This window comes from Grus americana, chromosome 17 (genome assembly GCF_028858705.1).
Source record: "Grus americana isolate bGruAme1 chromosome 17, bGruAme1.mat, whole genome shotgun sequence".
NCBI classification, from domain to species: Eukaryota; Metazoa; Chordata; class Aves; order Gruiformes; family Gruidae; genus Grus; species Grus americana.
The window spans coordinates 7,335,423-7,356,534 of NC_072868.1; the positions used below are offsets into that span (position 1 = coordinate 7,335,423).

Genomic DNA, 21,112 nt, shown 5'->3' on the forward strand with positions numbered 1-21,112 from the left:
CCAAAATCATTCTGTAGGCTATGGATATGCATATATAAACATAAGAAAGCCTACGAAAATTATAGTTACACAACACACATATTAGAAAACACATATTCCACTCACAAATACATGAAATTGAGCACTTAAAAATACAGAACAATTAAGTTAATTGGGGCACACATACCTCATGCTCACAGATTTTGATGATGACTTTTGCTGTTTGTGTCAATTTGTGATTTCCTGAGCAAACAATAAAATGGTTTAACCAAGAAAATTGTTACAGTAGAATTATGATAAAATCAACAGGTTTTAGTTTTAAAAGTTAACATTAAAGACAAAAAAGAACATCTAAAGAGAAGATGTAAAACACGTATGTATAAACAACATGCTTGCAAAAGCAGAAGGTAGGCACTCTTCTTCTCAACATAACTTGTAATAATCTTTAAACGTTCCTTTTTGAAGCCTACTGCAGCCTGCCCACCACTGATACGCTCTTTCAGTGAGGGACATGCTGTATCATCTCCTCAATTAAGTCTCCTATAAAGAGTGGCACATGCAAAACACTAAAACTTGGGGGTTGGAACAAGATGATCTTTAAGGTCCCTTCCAACCCAAACCATTCTATAATTCCAAATTATTTGAAATTTTTTTTAAGGTAGAATGAGCAAGTGGCAGCATGGGCTGTATTTGGTCCTACAGTTTAACGTATGCCAGTTGTTAAAAAAAAAAAAAAATCTGTTGTGTTTAGGCACTATGGTCATTAACAGGAAGATGCTTTCAGTGTTTGCCAACTAGAAGTCTACAAATTGCTCTATGACTTTAACTATTTCAAAGTTTCATATTTGAGGATGTAAGTACATATGAACACATACCCCCATTGTAAATAATGCAGTTGTGCAAAATCCATTTGGCATCGGCCAAAAATGCTTCAGTGCAACCGTACATTTTCTTTTTAACATTCTGTAAAGAAAAAATTAAGAATTAATCAGGAAACAGAAATGAGTAAAGGGACACCTTCTTCCTGAATGTTGTTTCCTATCAATCCTACACAATTAATAAAACAGACTACTTATGTACTATAAGACTTATGATTCTAAATAGTTAAGAATCTGTCAAATTTAGGGTGTCTTTTGACTGCCCTGAAAATGTACGAACTGCCTACATTAACTCTAAATAGTTAATTATTTAGATCAGCAACTTTAACATTTGCCAAAAAAGCATTCATTTCCTGAAACAGTGTTCCATTTGATGCCTCTTCAGATAACAGAGTCCTTGGTTTCTTCTACTGACATATTATCTCTCCACAGCATTTTTATTTTTTTAATTTTTACGAGACCCAGAAAAAAATATTGGTCATAGTACATAAGACAGTATGTTTGATATTCCAGATACCCACTGGGTAAGTGATTCAATTAGATAAAATCAGTCACATGGATTTGTTACACCTTTATACCATAAAGACATCAACCTCCACTGTAAAGACACGGAAAATAAAAACTTGCTGTCTCTTCACCAGGTCCTAGCAGAACAAAATTCTGCAATGCTTCACTCTTCATTAAGCAGTAGAGAATAGAGAATTTCTTCATAATTTGAAACTTTTAAATTATTATTGAACTGAGAATGAAAGTCCCATTATCCACCTCTTGACTGTTTTTGCTTGTTTGGTTTTTTTTTCTTCCACACCTCAAAATGCAGTGGAGATTGCAGTATTTGTTGAATGATCAGTAAAATGAGTCTGGGATGACCCCTGGATATACACTCAAATGGTCCCAAATTAATGGACCAGTGATTCATTAATAGCATACAAACATGATGATCAAATGCAAACTCTGGTTAATGAAGTCTCCCCACAGGGTCATTCCTGGAATTAGATGAATTTACACAGGAGGAAGTCATCAGTGTAAGCTGGTCTTTTTCATACTGTTTTTCCTGAGCATTTGTTACTGGTTCAGACAAAATAGCGGACTTGTTCAGTTGACATATGATTGTTTTTAAGCTGTAACTGAACTGGCATTTTAACAACAACAAAAAAGCAAGCAAGCAAGCATCAAAATCATTTCAAGCAACCTTTCCACTCCCCCATCAAACACTTCAGGAATCTTAATGATAGCAATCAAACTCAAGGAGCCTTCTTCCCTTAGCTTCACACAAACCTTCTCTAATGTACAAAGGTCCATTGGATGAAAGATATATTCTGCATAATCTGGGTGTTGATCCAGTGAAACTGGCTTTTGAAATGGCTCTGTCTGTTAGAACAAAACGAAACACACTGCTTATTAATATTGAACAGTTTCATCAATGACACAATACTCATTCTTTTTCTAATACTACTTCCAACTGTGATGTCAGAGAAAATCCTTTAAAAGCAATTCTAAAATTTTGTGAAGTAATAAAGTACTAGCAGAATAAGAGGAATTAAAAAGTCTCATTAACTGATTTTTCATATGCTGGAAGTAATGAATTGCAAAAGTTGGGATTGTAAAATGTGCTGTTATTATTTACAGTGGGGGGTGGTTTGTGAGGAGTATCAGATGAGGCTCAACAGATAAGTTTTTAGCAGAATAAAGACACTTTACTAAATTTCCAAGTCACTAGACTTACAAATACTGCTTTTTCAGACTCTCAATAGAATCATAACTTTCAAAACAATGGTGGCTTGTTAATGCAAACACATTCAAACTTTTATCAGTGGGACACTACTTTTCATCTGCTGATGTGGAGGGACTGCAATTCTTCAAACACAACCAATTAAAGCACTCGGGTACCAAATCGATAGGTTTGGTAAAATGCCTAAAGGGCAAAATATCTCAATAGCATTCATTAAACATTAGCTTTCTAACCACATTTTCAAAACACTTTGTGAATTCAATATAAACAAAGACTGACATTTTGCTTCTGAAAAGCAGCACTTAAAGCTTCTAATGGCTCCATCTAATAGGATGGTATCTACCACTCCAGAATAAAACCATTCCAAGAGCCAAAACCTGTAAGAATGTAAGAGTAATCTCCCCAGAAATTGCCACTATTGTTCTGCTAAAATACTAAACATAGAGAGATCAGAGTTGCGGAGAGCCCGAGATTCTCCACATCTGATTTTTCCAACATATTTTACTATAACAATGCAGACACAGAGACACTCTCCTTGCTCCTCTAACGTACATACAGGAACAAGAAGGCAATGGGAGTTAAGACAACTCTATTTGTAATTGATCATGTTGTATTTTGATTTAGTGTTTTCTTCACACATGTGAAAACTAGGCAACACTTGCATGGTGCAGAACAACTGACCAGAATTGTTGAAACAAGAATGAGTGACTGGAATAGCTGAAATTTTGATGCATGGTGATTTTGAGAAGTGACCCTAAGACAGACACACGTAGATAGGCACGAGTTGGAGGAAAATCAATTTCACCTCCATGATAAAAATTCATAGAACAGCAGGCTCGTATCACATGAAAGTTAATGGCACAGGTTTTCACCACAATGAGGAAAATTTCTTCAGCGTTTTAGAAGTATATAACAAACTTTTGTGGTAAGAACAATTTCTACTAACAGATAGAAGCTAGGTTTTCATCATGTATAATCAATAATATAACGGTGTCTGTGCCTAAGGTTCCTGCCCATATAACTGTATTGTTAAGAGATCACGTCTCCTCATTCTCCTTGTATCTCAGAGACAGCATTGCCCACTTTTGGTGAGTGGTTTCTGGAGAGGCACAATATATTTTCACTACACCTACTGAAACTACGTCCAGAAGTTACATCAAGAAACTACATTTTAAATGCAGTCCAAAACAGTATATACAACATAAACTAATCTGTCTGTGCTAGCAGGTGGCAGACAGGACAGAAACTGTTACATACAATGTGATAAAATAAGATAGGTTCATAATCCACAAAAAGAAGCAAAATCCAGGATTATGACAAACATATGATCCAAGCATTAAAAAAAAAAAAAAAAAAACAACCAACCAAACAAAAATACAAACCCAAACATTTCCTTACCCCTGGCTGTTTCATTTTCTGTAGTGCAAACTTCAGTAAATATGATAGCTGTTCAATGGTGAGCATTGTCATAGCTTTACTCTGTGTTTCTATGCATTCTGCAACTGTGATTTTCTAGAAGTTAAGATTAAAAAAATATTTTGTCAGCAAACATTTCTGGGTAAATTCTTCTCCACTGAAACATTCTAGCATTCAAATGGAAGATAATAACTATCCTATAAGAAACAAAACATTTCTGATGATGCAGTATAAGTACTTCAGATGCTTATTTTACTTGAATTTTGTTCTGGGTATGTTATTTAAGAAAAAAAACGAACCAAAACCCAGAAAATTATCCATCATCTTCAGGATCACATGAAGTGAATGTGTAAATACATAAAATTCCCAAATACAACATGGTTTCACATAAATGTGAACAAGTGAGAAAGGTACCTGGGCTCCAATACAATAAATGATCAAAGAAAAACATGTGATAGAACAATTTGCTTTCATTAAAGATACTCTGATGCTAAGTATTCATTCCTTTCTAATGATTCCTGGGGAGAGATTAAATTCTTCTTCAGCCCTGCAGAAAAAAGTAATAATAAAATACCCACTTGTTTATATAGACCCTACAGTGCAATTTTTTTCTGCACTGCTGCAGGGCTGATCAGCCCACTAGAAGAAGCACAAGTTAAACTAGTCAAAACTGCAGAACGTTTTCAGAACTAGAGGTGTCTGATGAAAAGCTCACTCTTTGAAATGGTGCCTTCTCTAGAGATGGAAACACAAAGGAAGTTGAAGACTTGTGGTAAGGCAGCAAACACAATCCAGGTACACACACAGAAGTGGTGAAGCAGCAATGGATGCCTCCCCTTCTGTACAAATTTTTCTGGTACTGTTACCAAAAGGCAATATTGGAATGAAACAGAAACATTTCAGAATGCAAAAAAGCTGCTTATGTCTCACAAACAAGAAAGAAATCCACTCCTCATATTAAACTAACCTCACATTCTGGGCAAAACCAATCCCCCTCTGGTTCCGCTGTCAGTTTCAGACACTTAGCATGATAAACCCGAGGACAGAGTTCACAGCAGAGGACTTGGCCTTCCCGATGACAAACCCAGCAATAGAAATCATTCCGTCCATCCTGTGGTACAACATCAACAGGGTCTGTGGTGAGTGGCTGCTTCATATAGTAAAACGGACCATGTCTTAGTTCTGACTGAAATGTAGGCAAGAAAAACAGGTTTGGTTTCAAAACAAATTTGCATTTTTTCAAATAATAATATTCATAATATATAAGCAAACAGCAGTTTACAGCGTTTGATTAACATTTATGCAAGCACAGTATTTTATTCATTGCACAAAATCTTTCATAAAGAAGTTTATTTCTTATTCAGATTTTCAAATGCCAGTTTACGCTCAAGACTGAATATAAATTTTGTGGCAAGTGAGGGCAGAGTGCAAGACATGCAATCCAACAAAAGTCAGTAAACACTGCTGGCTTCAAGAAAGAACTATTGCTATAGAAGCGATTAGGTCCTTTAAACTCAGAATTCCATGGGGCTGTGCAAGCTAAATACTGAGATATTTAGTGATGGCTAAACCTGGGACAACTGAAGAAGTTAGTCCTGAAACAAGAAGTTGAACACCATGCAAATCTGTCCTAAGTTGTAGCCATTCACAACTTGGTACAATGAAGCAAGCCAGTGTTGATTTTGATTAATAAGGCAAACTGTAGAGTAGGATGACAAAGGAGCAAATTCACATCCTGAACAGCCACCTCTGCTACAGGAGCAGGAACACTGGGAGAGATTTAATCCACCATTTAAATGCGTATCAGAATTTAAGACTCACGATCTCCACTGGTTTGCCTGCACTAGAAAACAGCGTTAACTTTGTAAACTACATGAACTAGTCTTCCACTTGAGCCCGCCAGCTCCAGGATGACACAGCTGATGCCAAAACACAAGAAGCAAAGAGCCTAGGATGGATAAAATGGGTCCCCAGACACCTAGTTTGTTAGAACAGCTTTGAAGAGCTGCTGACATTTCTTGAAAAACTGCATTCTATTTATTAATGACAAGGAAACTTAAGTTTTCTGTTTGTTATTAATTAGAGGGGAGTGTTGCTGAGGAAGGCATGGAGGGAAACAATCTTGAGTTTTAGGCAGTTTATTTACTGTGATTTTCTTGTTTGATGTAAAATCATTTGCTCATGATGTTACTTGTAACTATTCAAATGTTTGTAATTTGCAGAACCATTTTGTTTGGTTTGCAAGTAATTTTGCATGCGTCCTGCACCATTTACACATCCGCAAGTTCTTAGACCCTTGAGCTGTCACATGCCCACATGACTCATAGAACAGTGCAAGCACATGCATGTTCCATAACTTTGCAGCATCCTGTACGAAATTAGTCACACAGGGCATAAATTAATGTCACCAGAAACCACCAGCATGACAGCTTGGACCATGATATTTCTAAATTTCTAAAGTTACAAAGGATAAGGGCTAATTATTTGCATGAATAGAGGACCTTCAAGGTCAAATTAGATGGCGCAGAAGTGATAACCCAGATGAAGATGTTATATCTCAACAGATACACCAGAAGAGATATCATCTGCAATTATCTAACACTGTATAATGTTTTAGGCAAAGAAAGGATGTTACTCACAAACATTCCCAAAGCATTCCACTACCTAAAACTTCACTTAAATTTCTATCAGTTTTGGTGGTGGTTTTTTTCTATTTTACAGATGATACAGCTACTAAAAAGATACTTTGTTCCCATCACAGAAATGGGCAAAGTGTTATTTTCTGTACTTTCTCTGTGTATATATTTAATCACATGACAAGACTCAGAAGGAAGGTTCTACTAGATCCTGCGGAATAAGAGGGGGAGCATAAGACTTTAGCTACATTTCAAATGTACTACTACTACAATCAAACAGGTACAAAACCCAGGGTGAAGAAAGGAAAGTTACAATTTACAGTGTAGTAACATGTTTTGTTTGCAGATATATGCACCACAGCTGTGAGACCAAAATCTCAATAGTGTATACATGGAGATGCAGCTATGGGGCATTTTCTCAACTGCAGATAAAGGAAATTACCAGAATAATTTAATACATATTCTGACTTTGAAGTGAGTATAAGCAGTACATCCACACTAACTTCCTAAGAATCAAAGATACTGCTTTAAGACAACTACAAAACCTGTGAAACTATTCCACAGAAATCAGCTCGTAACATCCAAACTGAAGTCCCTTTTTGCCAGAGCATGAGAGGAATTAATTTTCTGTTCAAGGACGCTTTTGAACATTTATCAACTTATTTTGTCTAAGCCAAGTTAAAAAAAAAAAAAAAATAAAAAATGGTTCTGAGACTGAAAAAAAGACCCAAAGAACAAAACTAAAGGATGGAAAATGAATGATTCAACTGCATCAAAGGATCTTTTCACTTGTTCTAATGAGAGTAAAATGTTTTAAGTGTTTAAATTTTAGCAGTTATGAAAGAAAAGCTTTGTTTTCTCAACTGTTTCACAACTAGCCAATTCAAGCTCAAATAGGTGATAGCTTGTTTAAAAGTCTTTTTTAAAAAGTTATTAAGACTTGTAGAACGACATAGAAAACTGAAGAAAAAACAACAGTATTTTAGTGCTCTTTTGGGGAGAAATAGATCACTATTTATAGTCAGTTTAAATTAATATTGAAGCTAGTAGTAAAACAAGCTGACAACTTCAATTGCATTATAACTGACCAATTAAGTGTCAGAAGTTCCTGATTTTTAACCTGTCATAGCTACATTCTACAATTCCATAATTCTTTGCTTGTATTTCAACACTTTAAATACCTCTTTGCACCATTCTGAAGATCTGTTACTGCATCCACAACATGTAATACGAAGCTTCATGCAACTATAACTTTAGTTTGAAACACTCAAATATTACAAAACACTTTGTAATGTAGAATATTACAAGAAGGTTTCCAGTGACATTGTCATACCTCAAAATGGATTTATCAGCCAATTAGAACCACAGCTATTAGCTACATTATACTTGAAACTTAACCTGAGAGCAAAACAAATAACTGTATGCTTAACTCTCTGTTCAGCACTAAAAGAATCTTTAACAACTCCTGCTACCACACAGAGCAGTTTTGCACCTACTTTAGAAACCATAATCTTCAGACATGCCCATTTCAAATTTGACACACAAGACAATATTAAATTAAAAGCAATTTCTAAAAGCCAAGCAAAACTAAACAGATATTTTCTTGCTAACTTGCAACAAATACAGCAAAATAAGCAAGTCTGATTGTTCTTCATTAGATATACAACTTTATTCTATCCTGTAATATTTCAGGTCTGAGATACCTGGAAAACAGAAAAGGATTTACCAAGGGGAATGTATCAAGTTCAACAACTGCAATTGTGTTTTCACATACATTTTTAAATGCATGAATAAAAAATGGAAATTAATACCCTAAACTTCAATTCCACTGTTGGTAAAATTATCTCTGCATTGCACAGTTAGAAGGTCAGCCTTCAGTGGGGCTACATCTCCACAGTAAACATCCAGGATATAGAAGAATTTATACAGCCTGCAGTGAAGCTCAGTAAAAGCCAAACTGGCCACATTAAACTAGTGGAAGCATGCCTACACATGGTATTACTAGACCTCCCAATTATCCTTTAATAAAATACGCTTGACACTGTAAGGCCTGATTTATTCACAGTCTTTGTCCCTGGACAACTGCAGTGATTATGAATTTCATTTTCTTTCTTAACCAGTGTAATTGTACCAGCATAATATTTAATGTGGATACTGTTACAGCAGGAAAAAAGTGCTCCAAATGCTCAGAACTTAAACTTGTGTTTATATCATACTGGCAAAAAACACTGACACACATAAGCACTTTGAAAAACACAGCCATGTCATTATTAAATTAGATTAGAAATCATTTTAGTAAAGCTAAAAACTGCTTTCATGTAATCTCCTCCAAGATGATGCAGGTGCTTTACAGCTTCATATAGTTCTTTCACTTGCATCATACAATGAATCAGAAATGTCAAAGTCTTGTGGAGTCAAGTTCTTCTAAGAATTACAAAGGAATGCTATAAATTCAGTATTCAGAGACACTAAAAATAAGGTTTCAAGCATGAAGACTGAAAAGTACTGTCAGCGTGACCCTTTGATTTAACTACTTAGGTAGGAATGTACACTGCCCAGCAATTTAAAGGAAGGGGAGGGAATCTGCAGAGTACCAAGGAAGGAGCTGGACTTTTGTTAATAATTCACAATAGGACTGAAAGCAGATTAGGGACTTCGACTGACATTATGAGATCTTTCTTAATCTAGGATATCATGCCACTGAACATTTCCTTTTAATGGTTTTAATTAATAACAGCTATTATTGTTGTTATTGTATTCCTTCATAATCCTTTTGTTCAAAATTGCATTTATTGGTTATATATCTTATTAGCTTTATGAAATCAAAAATAAGAACACAGGTGATCTCTCTCATACAGATGTAAAACAAAAATAAACAAACATCCAAATCCAACTTACAATGCCAACTCCTACACCCACTGGATTCAAAAATTAATATCCGCTTTTTAGAGTACAAAAATGGAGCTTCGTAAAGAGGAGCGAGCTCCTGATCAGCTGTCTCTACAACCTTCATATGTTTCTAGCATAACAAGACCATGACTTCTCTTACCTGCTCTTTATTATTACTGTTCAATAGACCAGGTTTCTTTTTCTTTTTTATAGGACTTGTTGATGCATCTTGTGGTGAGTGGCCATTAGAGGAATGTGGAGGGCTGGGAAATTTCCTTTTTTGTGCTGTGCGTTCAGCAGAGCCAGGATCTATAATAGATACAAACAATATGGTTGAAGACTGCATAACAATGAAAAAACATCCAAACAAGGTTATGGTTCGTCATTTACACTCCCTCACTGAACAGAATAAAAATTCTAAATTGCCTTTCACCCAGTCACTGACAAAACTAGAAGCACACACTTGCTAAGCTATGCCACTGTTAAGTGCATTCTCAATATAGTATTTTAGATTAACATTAGATATTTTTTTTCTTTTCCCACAGCATTCTAGCCATTCATATAATCTCAAATTTTAGTATCTTTTAAAGTGTAAGAACAACTACTTCTGTAGTTTAGCAAAGCGCTATGCTAATTTATGTTATACACTTTAAAAGCAGAGAAACAACATTAAGAGTTCCTGACAGCTTCACTCATGTAATTCACAAACATAAGCAACGAAGTTAAAACATGGTAAGAGAAAAGTCAGTCCTCATAATTTATTTCTCATATTTAAATAAACTTATCGAAATATGTCAATAGAAAAATTAAATTGTCCTATAATCTGAAAATAAATATGCTACCTCAAATACTTAGTCATTTGTAGTACCTGCTAAATTGGATTGCAAAAAGATAAAATTAAGACAAAACTCCCAGTCAAGTAATAACTTCTGACAGCAAGACAGAGCAGCAGAAAGTGGCACAACTTTTCAGTGTCTCTCACAGAGTTCTCACATTCAAACCAGCAAATTGCAAGAGCAGTTTAATAAGTCACAGCTGCTGTCTATACCTGAAGAAGGGAGCATGTGCTTGTGTATCAGTTGCTTATGGATTGTCATCTTAGTGTAAACTCATCACACCAGCAACGTAACTAGCCCTGGTGGCTCTGAACTGCATTTTATGAAACGTGCAAAATTTTTTTAAAAAGTTGAAGGAAATTGAGACATAGCTCTATCAAATTAATATCTATTATGATGATCTTCATGTCTGCTTCACTCCTTCAATTATGCTAAACTATCTGATTTCTTCAAAGATTTTTAATTCATATTTTTTTACTTGGTCACTGTTTTGTGTTCATTAGAATATTCAGAAGGAATTATTTACAGCCTTAAAAGAGTTAATACACTTTAAAAAAAAAAAAAGTCACTGACAAGCTTATCAGGAATATCCTGGATAAAAATAAGAGCATTTGCAACTTTATTTTCTCAGAACAAAATTTAAATTATTCCTAATGAATGTGGGATGCTCAGCTCAATTATAAAGAACTTACTGACATTTTTCAAAAGATCAAGTATGCAACCAACTGTAATAGACAATCATAGAGCACAATACAAGTGAAAGTTCTACAGAGTTGGTTTAGCATGCTTAATTTTCCTTAAGCTTTTAATGCATGCAACAAAACAATAGATAAAACCACAGGGATCAGAAGTCATCAATATAATAGAGAAACAACTGAACACTCCCAAAGTCATTCCCATATTTTCAATCTCCTACTCACATGTACTACAGCGAATGTTTTGTGGCTGCACACTAAACAATTGAGGAATAAAACTTGTCTAAAAAATAACTTTTTTCTGATTTTTTTTTTCTCTATGACTCCATTCACTGCACAGCTACACAAATGCTTGTAATGCATTTGGTGAAGCAGTTATACCAGATGGAAACACATAGAAAGAAGGAGAAATGCTGCTTTTGGTATTAATGCCACCTTAAAGTTGTTGTGTTGTTTGGGTTGTTTTTTTTCCAAACAACAGTGTTTGGCAACTATTTGACAAAAGCCAGAGCAATCAAACTGCTGGTTGCCATGATTCTATACCCTTTCCCTCCTGGTCTGTATTTTTGCCTTCCAGGCCTCACTGGCTGATGGACTGAGCTGTCTTAGGTTGCCAAGTCACAAAAACCTCACTGAAACACTTCAGCTGAAGTCTCTAAAGAACAACAGAGGTACCAGAACAACCAACAGTAAGTAACTGGATCAACTTATCAGAGCATGTCTTTTGTCAATAGATTTAAAGTAACTACAAAAAGGTCCACCAAAAATACTGAAAGTTCCCCAAATAGGAAAAAAACGTGAAAACCACAGCACTAGACCATTTCGCATAGGCAGCTGACAAACATCTCTCTCCCACAAATGCCTCCGAATCTGGCTTTTAACTACTTATTGAATGAGACAATTTTGTTGAGCTACAACATTCCTCTCGGAGTGATTTTAACACATTTAAAGAGTCTCGCACATAATATGGCCACTGACACTTTCTCATTAGACAGTCATACAAGTGAGCTAGTAAACCACAGTTTAGCTTAAAACTGTATTCAGAATAATGTCCTGTCAAATTGAAAAGTTACACTGAATCGCATTGAAAAGTAAGGTAATTTGTCACATGGCACAAATCTTGGAGGGTCTATGGCACAATAAAGAACTGGATTAGATTTCTAAATTATTTCTGTATTTTGTGCAAACAAGGAGGGCAAACAGTCAATAAGGAGAAATAAAAATTGGCTACAATAACAATTTGCACAAATGGAGATCAAATTAACTACCTACATGCTTTTCTCTAAATAGAAAAAAAGTATTTGGAACAATAGTTGAGCATGAACTGACTATGAGGAGATTTTTTTCTGTTGTGAAAAAGGGCAAATTATACCAATGTAAAAATAGGAGTGATACATAAGACATAATCTTGATGTTAACCTTAGAATTCTCGTATATACGCTTAAGTTTATTGAAAATAATGTATTATTTAGTGGCAAGAATGAAACGATGTCAAGAAGACATGCAATTATTAACACAGCAAAACATTTTTTTGAAAATATGCTCCAAAAATCCCACAATGCCACTAAAGCTCATGATGCAAGCTCAAGAATTAATCTGAAAAGATATTTCTAGACTAAATTGCTTTTCAAGAACATATGCTATTTACATGTATGGAAGAAAATACAAAGAAAGACAGAAAAAGTGTAGTGGAAGAACTTATCCTGTGCCAGAAAAGTTGTAGTAGTTTACATTAATTTGTGAAAATACCAATCTTATCTATGATAATTAGCATCACGCTTTTTTCAGATGGGTCCAGACACGAGAGATGTAAATGTTACCTACTCAGCAGTGAACATTACCTTTTTTTTTTTTAGTTCCTAAAGCTTTTAAATTTTTTTCCCCAAAATACAGAACTGCACAGAAAAAAGCCATGGTTTTGATTTCTTTCTGTACAATTCTATGGAAAACGTGGTGTTATATGGTATCTTCTAATTTACCAAAAGCTTGGTAATGTGTCAAAATAGCAATTAAGAATCAAGAAAACTATAAATAAATATGAAAAACATATGGAAAGATAGATGGAAGAAGATATATCTGAGAGAGAGAAAGGAAATGCAGGAATATTTTCCCATCCTGAGTTTTATTCATTTAGAATAGCAGCACCAGGCTAACACCACACATAATTTCAACAATGCTAGGAAAAGTGACTGCCACTAGAGTTATATAGGCACAGCTATTTCAGTAGGGATGCCTAACAGAAAGGTAGTAGTGGCTCTCAGAAAAATTTTTCTGTTGACATAAGTTATAAAATTTTGGCAAAATGTAATTAAGCTGGTTTAAACAAGCACACACAAACTTCTCATGTTTTGAGTTTTCTTTGACACTAAGAAACGTATTTTTTTTTTCCCCTTTGCACCCCTCCCCTTTTATACTTGTAGGCAGCATTTAGAACCAGTTATATTATGACATGCCTAGGCTGAATTAAACCAATACAATGTGTCTGACACCTTTATTGTTACTTGACTTATTTCAATTCAAGCAAATCTGCCACTCACTCCATTTAGGCCGAAATCTAGACTGATTTTGACAATACAAAGAATTGCCAGGTAAGGTATGTCACCTAAATGTGTGAAAAATATAAATATCTGCTTTTTCCCCTTCTTATGCAACTATGACAATAAAAATCCTAATACATGTACAACTATGCTGACAGAAGACATGGGATTTTTTTCAGTTTAGCTAATTATGCACAGAAGGTGGCAGAAGAACTCTTTTGGCTGGCATATGCTTCATATATCCAATAGAGATGAGCCAATACAGCTATCCTGGAAGAAACACTGCAGCATCAGCGTCAGCTAAACCAGAACCCACAACTTAACCAAAGTGATCAAACCTAAAACCAAAACAAGCTCTGAATTCTATTTTTTTCATTAAAGTAGAACAGAGCTTATTCAGCATGAGAACTGTTTGCATTCAGAGCAATCAGCAAAACCAGCTCAACCATATCTTTTCTCATCTTTCCATCACTACATGGCTCAGAGCAGCTTGTATAAGCCTTTGTTTCTTTATTATAATTTGCAGTTCTCAACAGAGACTTTCCATACATTCCTAAAGGCAACCATAAGTAAACTACTCTTACTGTGAAGTGGTGACCATGCCTTAATCCTTGTTTTCCCAATGCAGAGAGATTTGCAGAATTGTCTCTCTACAGCAAACAACATCCTCAAAGTACTTGCAAGGATCTCTGAGCCTGAGTTTCTCTCCAGCAAATAAAGCCCTCACCATAAGTCACTGAAGAGACTTAGGCTTTTATTTCCAAATTGTACATATGCAAGCACAGCTTAAACCATGAGGGTAACAGAAAAGTATAGTTTTCTGGTCTTTGGCTTCCATTTTTAACTCCCAGGCACAAAACTGCCACCAGTGGAGCATCTCTGTTTCCTTTCTTCAGCTTCATATTGTGGTGTTTACAAAGAAGCTGCCTATGACACTACATTATGCCTTGGCTCTAAGTATGAAAAAAGAAAATCAGATGTAAAGTTCCTCATCATTGGCCTGCCCCTATAATGTGATGCTTCTCACCTTTAAATGCTGTTTTTTTCCTGAACTAACTGATTCAGGGTCAGGAAAAGGGTGAAAACTGTTATTAGCTAAACCAGAACTCAATTACAATTCAGTCACAGGCAAATCCAAACTACACTTCAACAGAAAAGGTACAGATTCAATTCTGATTTAACCAAGTGATCACACAGACATATATGCTTGGTTAAGTGAATTAAAAAACTACTTAACTAGCGTAATTTTCTTCTGTGGTTCAAGCCTGAGCATACTAGCGATTTTCAAATAAACTAGTGGTGACTGATAGATAACATAAGAAAACTGACCTGAAATACATCTTTTTTTTTTTTTTTAAACTGGCAAGTTATTGAAATGCAGATATTTTCTTGAGGCAATGTAAGATGTAACTGGAAAAATTAAGGAACAGACAGGAAAACAGCAATCAAGGCACAGGCATTTTCTCTGAGATTTAGTTGTGCTAGTGGAATAGGCTTAGTGCCTTTAACTATCACTATGTGTTGTGAACTTACCAATCTGTGAGGGACCTAATAATGTGAAAAATCTTTTAATTCAGTTCAAGTAAAATAAGAATGGTAGCACCTACTTAAATTATTTGAGTTATAGTTTTCAATTCTAATTAACATAAAAAATGCTCAAGTTACATTTTGTGTGAATTTCTCTCAACAGCAGTGCCCTGTTTAGCACACACTGCCTCTTCCTCCTTGGCTCTTCCAGCTGTGTTAGCAGTTTGTGTAGCTGTGCTGTGAACCAGATCAAGAAATTTATCCCTGTGAAAATAACCTGTCAGAAGGAAAGTTAATTTTTAATCTGTATCACTTCCCCAATGTAGTTTAACTTAGTAATTACTACTTGAACAAAGTTGAAACAAATCTAAGAGGAAAGAACAAAAGAGACCAAATTGTAACTATGCAATAACTTGGTGACTTAGGAGGTGGATGCAAGTTTCTGCTCCAAAAAGGAACAGCAAGAATTTGTGTGATCTCTTCTATGTCAAATATTTTTAAAAGGGTGTTTAATAAGCAAGAATGGTCTCACTTCGGAGAGTATCTCACCATGCCAGCTCATCGCCATTTAGCACGTATCCCTGCAATCTCCCTGCTTCTTCTACAAAACTCCTGTCATATACTGAGCAAGTCAACCTGAACCAAAGTTTTCAGATAAGCATCAAGTTGTACACCCACCTTTTCTAACTGAAAAGGCTGAGATTACTTGCAGTTACTCAGCACTCAGAAGGTTAATAAGAAATGAAATGTTCTGTGTGCTAAAGGGCATTATAGTAAAACAATAAATGAAAATTTCATTGATAAACCAGTTGTACCAATGAATTAATTTGCCAAGCAACCTTACTCCTCTTGTTTCTTTATTTTGAATGTGTGATTCTGCTTTCTTATGAAAATTTTGAAATCGTGTTCTCAGCACAAGTGAAAAAATAGGCACCTGAAATAACTTTTAAAATTCTCATTAAATGCTACCTGTTTTTACATCACTAGGTTATTAATTGCTCTGTAACGTTGCCGAGGTTGACATATGCACCTATGAGTACTCTCGCAAACCATCCATTGGGGAGCAACAAGTTAACCTGAGCTTCACCTGAAGTTTAAAATTTTTGTTTCAGTATACAATCATGTGACTAAAGGATTAGTAACTATTGCTCCCAGGGGACAGACTAAAGCATACTTAAACTGTAAAGCAACTTGATTTCCCACTTTATGACTATTTTAGAAGTCCAATTTTATGTGATGATAACAGTTTTTAAGCAGATAAACTACCATAGTGACTTAATACAATTTAGCCTAGAAAAAACTATAAAACCAAAGGAAATTATTGTACATCAGGGATCTTATCTTGCTGCAGCACACAGAGCACAGACCACAACCATATTTTCTGTGTTCTATACATTGCCAAGTTCTGTACTGCAAGCATTCAATAGTAACAATACCTGACAACTAATTGAGAAGTCTCATTTTTCTCAATGGAAGCAGGTGCCAACTCAGAAAATATGTAAGGCTAAAATGTTGTTTTCCTTGTTTTTCCTATGACACCCAAAAGTTATTCCTCCTGAAAAAAAGTAACATCAAGATGCCTTACTATAAGAACACAGCATAAACTGCTCAATACCAAAGACTTATCAACAGTGACATCTTACACTTCCTTATGCCCTCCATTCCATATACCTTTTCTTTTTTTAATTTAAAAACTTGCTCAAGCTAAAAGCAATCAAAGTAATTCCAGACTAAACCCAAAACGAAAGAGCATCTACATAATGCGTTTCTAAGTATCTATTACACTTGCACTAGTTTCTCTACCAATAAGGCCTTAACAAGAGCTGAAATCCACAGCAAGTTACACAGATCTAAGTTAAGGCTTCACAGTATCCTTCCACAGATACACTTTCTTCCCTTTTCCTTTCTCTACCACTGGTATTCATTCACCCAGGAAGCAAGATGGTTTAGGTAACTGATATGACTAAAACCAACAAAAACCTCAAAAATTAATTTCAGCTGAATTGGCATACCAAGTCACAAAGGCGACAGTGCCAGTATCAAGGAAAAGAATGTGGCTAACACGAAGGAGCACACGAGCATGGGAGGTCTGACCATATCAGCATATATTGCCTCACTGTTGGATCCTCAGCACAATAGATAGCAAGTCAATTAAGAAAAGCCTGAGTAAATCAGTCTTACTATACGCCATTATTTTCAAATTCAACCTCACAAAAAGGTTAGGCCAACAAACCAAAAACCTTCCCAAAAAGTGTGGAAATTGCAAGATAAAAGCTTTTTACTGTCAGCAAACAATTACCACCCTGTGCTGCTGTGGAAGGGAAGAAAAGTTTTATATTTCAAAATTAAGCACAGACAACAACAACAAAAATTATCTTAACTACATCATGTTAACTAAATTTTCATGAAGAGTATTACTTCTGTGCCTAATTTTCTTGTATTTTAAATACACGTCCTACGAAAAAATGAGCTGTTTTAAAGTGGTAATATTTACTGCTTGTAGAATGAAATTTTTTGTGTGTTCCAGAAATTTTCAGAAAGTGAGAAGAGGGAAACTCAGAAACACATTTGTTTAAACAGTAAAAACCAAACAAACAACAACAAAAAATAAGCTTTTCAACATGAGTTGTGATAAATATGGTAAAATAAACAATCATTTTAGTTTTCCAGGAGCCAGAAACAGCAATGTATTTTTTTCAGTGAAAGCATTATTTTAGTCTTCCAGGAAATGTATTAGATATCAGTAAGCTGAGACTTAGTTACAGCAAGAAAAATTTTCTGTGATGTAAGCAGGTTCTTGATATCTCAACACAAGTGAGACAAATATGCAAAATTCCAAATAATGTTTCCAATTAGAAACCCAGTCAATAGTTCTATGTAAGTTAGACACTCATCAGAAGTGTTACCTAAACAGAGCCAGCTCAAGGCTACTTCTGTTAACATTCATTCCCAATCCCGTGCTATCCCTTTCATTATGACACAAATAGTTCTGCCAACATTTGGTGAATCAGATGAAGGAATTAAATTAGATGAAATGTAACAGAACAAAAGAACAAAAATCTCATGAAAGCAGTTCATGAAGAATTCATTTGATGGCTGTAAGAAACAGCTAGGCTAGCTTAAAAAAAGAAGGCAGCATGAGAAAAGGTACAAGAATACAAAGGTGACTGAAGACTGCTTAAGCTGTCACTACCCCACAGAAAAGTGTAACTATGCTTTTAGAAGGAAGAACAACAAAAACAGAAAACTGCCTTCCACCTAGACTTCTGTCACTTCTCTCTTCTTTCCTCCTCCTCCTCCTCAAAAGCTCTGAATGCATGTACTTTAAATGGTGTGGAGGAAAATCAATGAAGAATTCCGGAAGAAAAAAGGAGCAATGCTAACTCCATTGTCAGCATCATTAGAGTATGATTTGATAGAACAGACTTCAATTAATAATTTATATGGATTCCAGAACAGTGAAGTCTCTCAGTTACATTTATTATCCTGTATGGTTTGGTTGCTAATAGATTTATGATTTTTCAAATACATTACCTATAATACTATAGCAAGCTTAATTATCTTCAAAACACTTAAAATCATGGACAAATCTGTTAGAACTTATACTCAATTCTGAGACATTTTAATCTTGTGCCAGAATTTTGAAACATGATGCAGTTGCAATCAACCACTAAAGCCCTGTTTACATTCCAGAAACTTCAACTGATGCAATTAACCCAATCCAGTTGCTTAATGTAATAAATAACAGAGGTTAACCATGGTTGTGTAAATCCTGATGAACTCCTACATTACAATTTTACACAAGTACAAAAAGACACTGTTACTGGTTTCTTCATTGTCGGACTTTGAAAGATAAAGAAAAAGAAACACATCCCAACACCCTGCAATGTAAGAGTCTGTTTATAAGCTAGAGCCTGGCTGTAGGGGGACTTGCTGCCCCAAGTCACTCCTGGAGACCCCCTGTTGATTAGTAAGTAACAAGGGCTCTGCACTAGAGAGAAAAGCCGCAGGGTGTACTACTATTCACTGGTGGATTCTCAAATTACTTTTCCCATTCTAGTGAGAATCTCGCCTTTATGTGATTGAATACTTGGTATCACTGCACAGAAAGTTGATACACAATGTACTATTATGAAACTGTTACAAAATATGTAACATATTCTGGACATTCCATTTTACTAGTAATTTTGCATTTATATTCAAAGTATCCAAACCTCACCACTGAGAGAAGCCCCCAAGACCAGTCTTATTAAACACAAGCCTGCAGCAATGCAAAAGTTGTAAAAGTCAGAATTCTCACCATTAAGCAGTAGCATCTCAGTACATGATTTTATGACAAGCCGAGACCATCTAATGACTAGCTGTCACTGTCCGCTCCTAGCAATGACATCTGTCCAACTCCTTAGTAATCTGGCTCAGGGAGATAAGCAGGTAGAAAACTACTTCCATACCCAAGTCCTTAACTGACTCAGAGAGGACTGGCTAAGAGCCAGCATAGATGCAAAGGAAATATACGACTGATGATGGGAAGAATAAAGAGCTCCTTTTGACCAGTCACTAGACAGGCAATGATTACAGTACTAGCTGAAACATATGAAATCCTCATGGAAATCCATCCACCACCACAGCTAACTACTGGTGGCAGGTAAGTAAGATAAACTAGCAGACAACTAACCCAATAATTAAAAATAAAAAATGTAAAAAATTCTTTCAGGTTAATAGAATGAAAAAGCCCAGTGGAGAATTCACTGCTGTCCAAAGCAAAAAAGTGCAAGTGAAGACAGAACTGCACCAAACAAGTTGGTTATGCTGCTTTGGAACCACAACCTGGAAATACTCAGAAAATTTTCCCGAAAGCCTTGCAAGCCCCATCTTGAAATATTTAATAAACAAGGTTAAAAAGTAGGCCATAGGGCTGGAACAGAAATATAACAAGATGTGTCTGTCAGACATGTTAATGTATCATATGCAGAAGACAAAATATTATAATAATCTAATCCATGGCCTTTCTCCTTGGTTAAACAGCAATCCACTGCTGACTCCATTTTGTGGTTTTGGACTCCTTTTATTCTCTTTAAGCTGTCTTTTTCCATTTCCACTTCTCAGATGCCTTATACCTTCTTGTTCTGATCAAGAGAGTAGTGTATTTTAAAACGTCTTTAGTAATGCTGCACATGCACAGCTTATAAGCAGATCTAAATTGTAACTTCTATAGTAACTCTCCTCCTCTTCCCCTGCCCACCTCACCAGATGTCTGTCCCCATACCTTTTTATAGACAGGCACAGGTATGTAATAATAGGGTTAATCAGTTCATGATTTAGGCAAAAACTAATGCTACAAAAACCAATCAATTTTCAGCTAGATCACCTGCTTGATATAGTTTACTATGCAACTGCATAAGCATCATTATAAAGCATTAAGTAAGAAGTGTCAGCTATGGCTTTAAGCTCTAGTTTCATGACAGCCTAACCCTATCTAAATGCTGGCTAACAAAGCTCTATACTTTCTGCACCCAACTGGTATATATTCCTGCCCTCTAACACCAGTTCTGGCAGTCTACCAAGCCATTTCAACACACTAAGCTAGCAGAAAAACATTCGCGTTTTATGGTTCAGTTAGTTTCCTGCCAGCTTCGGTATGGAAGGAAGTAGATAAAACTGCTGCATCGAGCAGTTCGACCAGCTTAGGCTGCTTTGATATCACTTTACTTAAACCGATTCAAGGGCTATATTAACACCCTTGTTACAGATTAAACAATGCATGTTTCAGCTTAGCTTAAACTGAACTGAATTGATTTATAGCAATTAAAATTAAACTTCTTATACAAAACCAAGAATATTCATGAAGAGGTCTGCATCAGGCTAATTGGTTTTAAAGCAACGTAATTTATTTTCCTACAACTTTCTTTAGATATGGCCTCACATGAGCTGTACAAACAAACTGTAGTGGAACAGCCAACAGGCCTTCACTAGGGGCAAATCGTGCC

The 21,112-nt window shown here is 35.5% G+C and overlaps 1 protein-coding gene across 8 annotated transcripts in view; it reads right to left on the bottom strand.

Annotated features, from left to right (window-relative positions):
• ZMYND8 (zinc finger MYND-type containing 8) overlaps nt 1-21,112 on the bottom strand; it is a 61,511-nt gene that overhangs the window by 25,532 nt on the left and 14,867 nt on the right. For 7 of the 8 annotated variants that reach the window (XR_008579601.1, XM_054844975.1, XM_054844977.1 and 4 more), the window contains 6 exons: nt 9,691-9,839; nt 4,973-5,191; nt 3,988-4,101; nt 2,136-2,228; nt 855-942; nt 167-222 (listed from right to left, as the gene is read on the bottom strand). Coding sequence is in view for 7 of the 8 variants with exons in the window: in XM_054844975.1 (XP_054700950.1) it covers nt 167-222; nt 855-942; nt 2,136-2,228; nt 3,988-4,101; nt 4,973-5,191; nt 9,691-9,839 (719 nt within the window). In the remaining variant the exon portion in view is untranslated. The remainder of the gene's footprint in view (nt 1-166; nt 223-854; nt 943-2,135; nt 2,229-3,987; nt 4,102-4,972; nt 5,192-9,690; nt 9,840-21,112) is intronic. The other variant, XM_054844980.1, reaches the window with a different exon arrangement.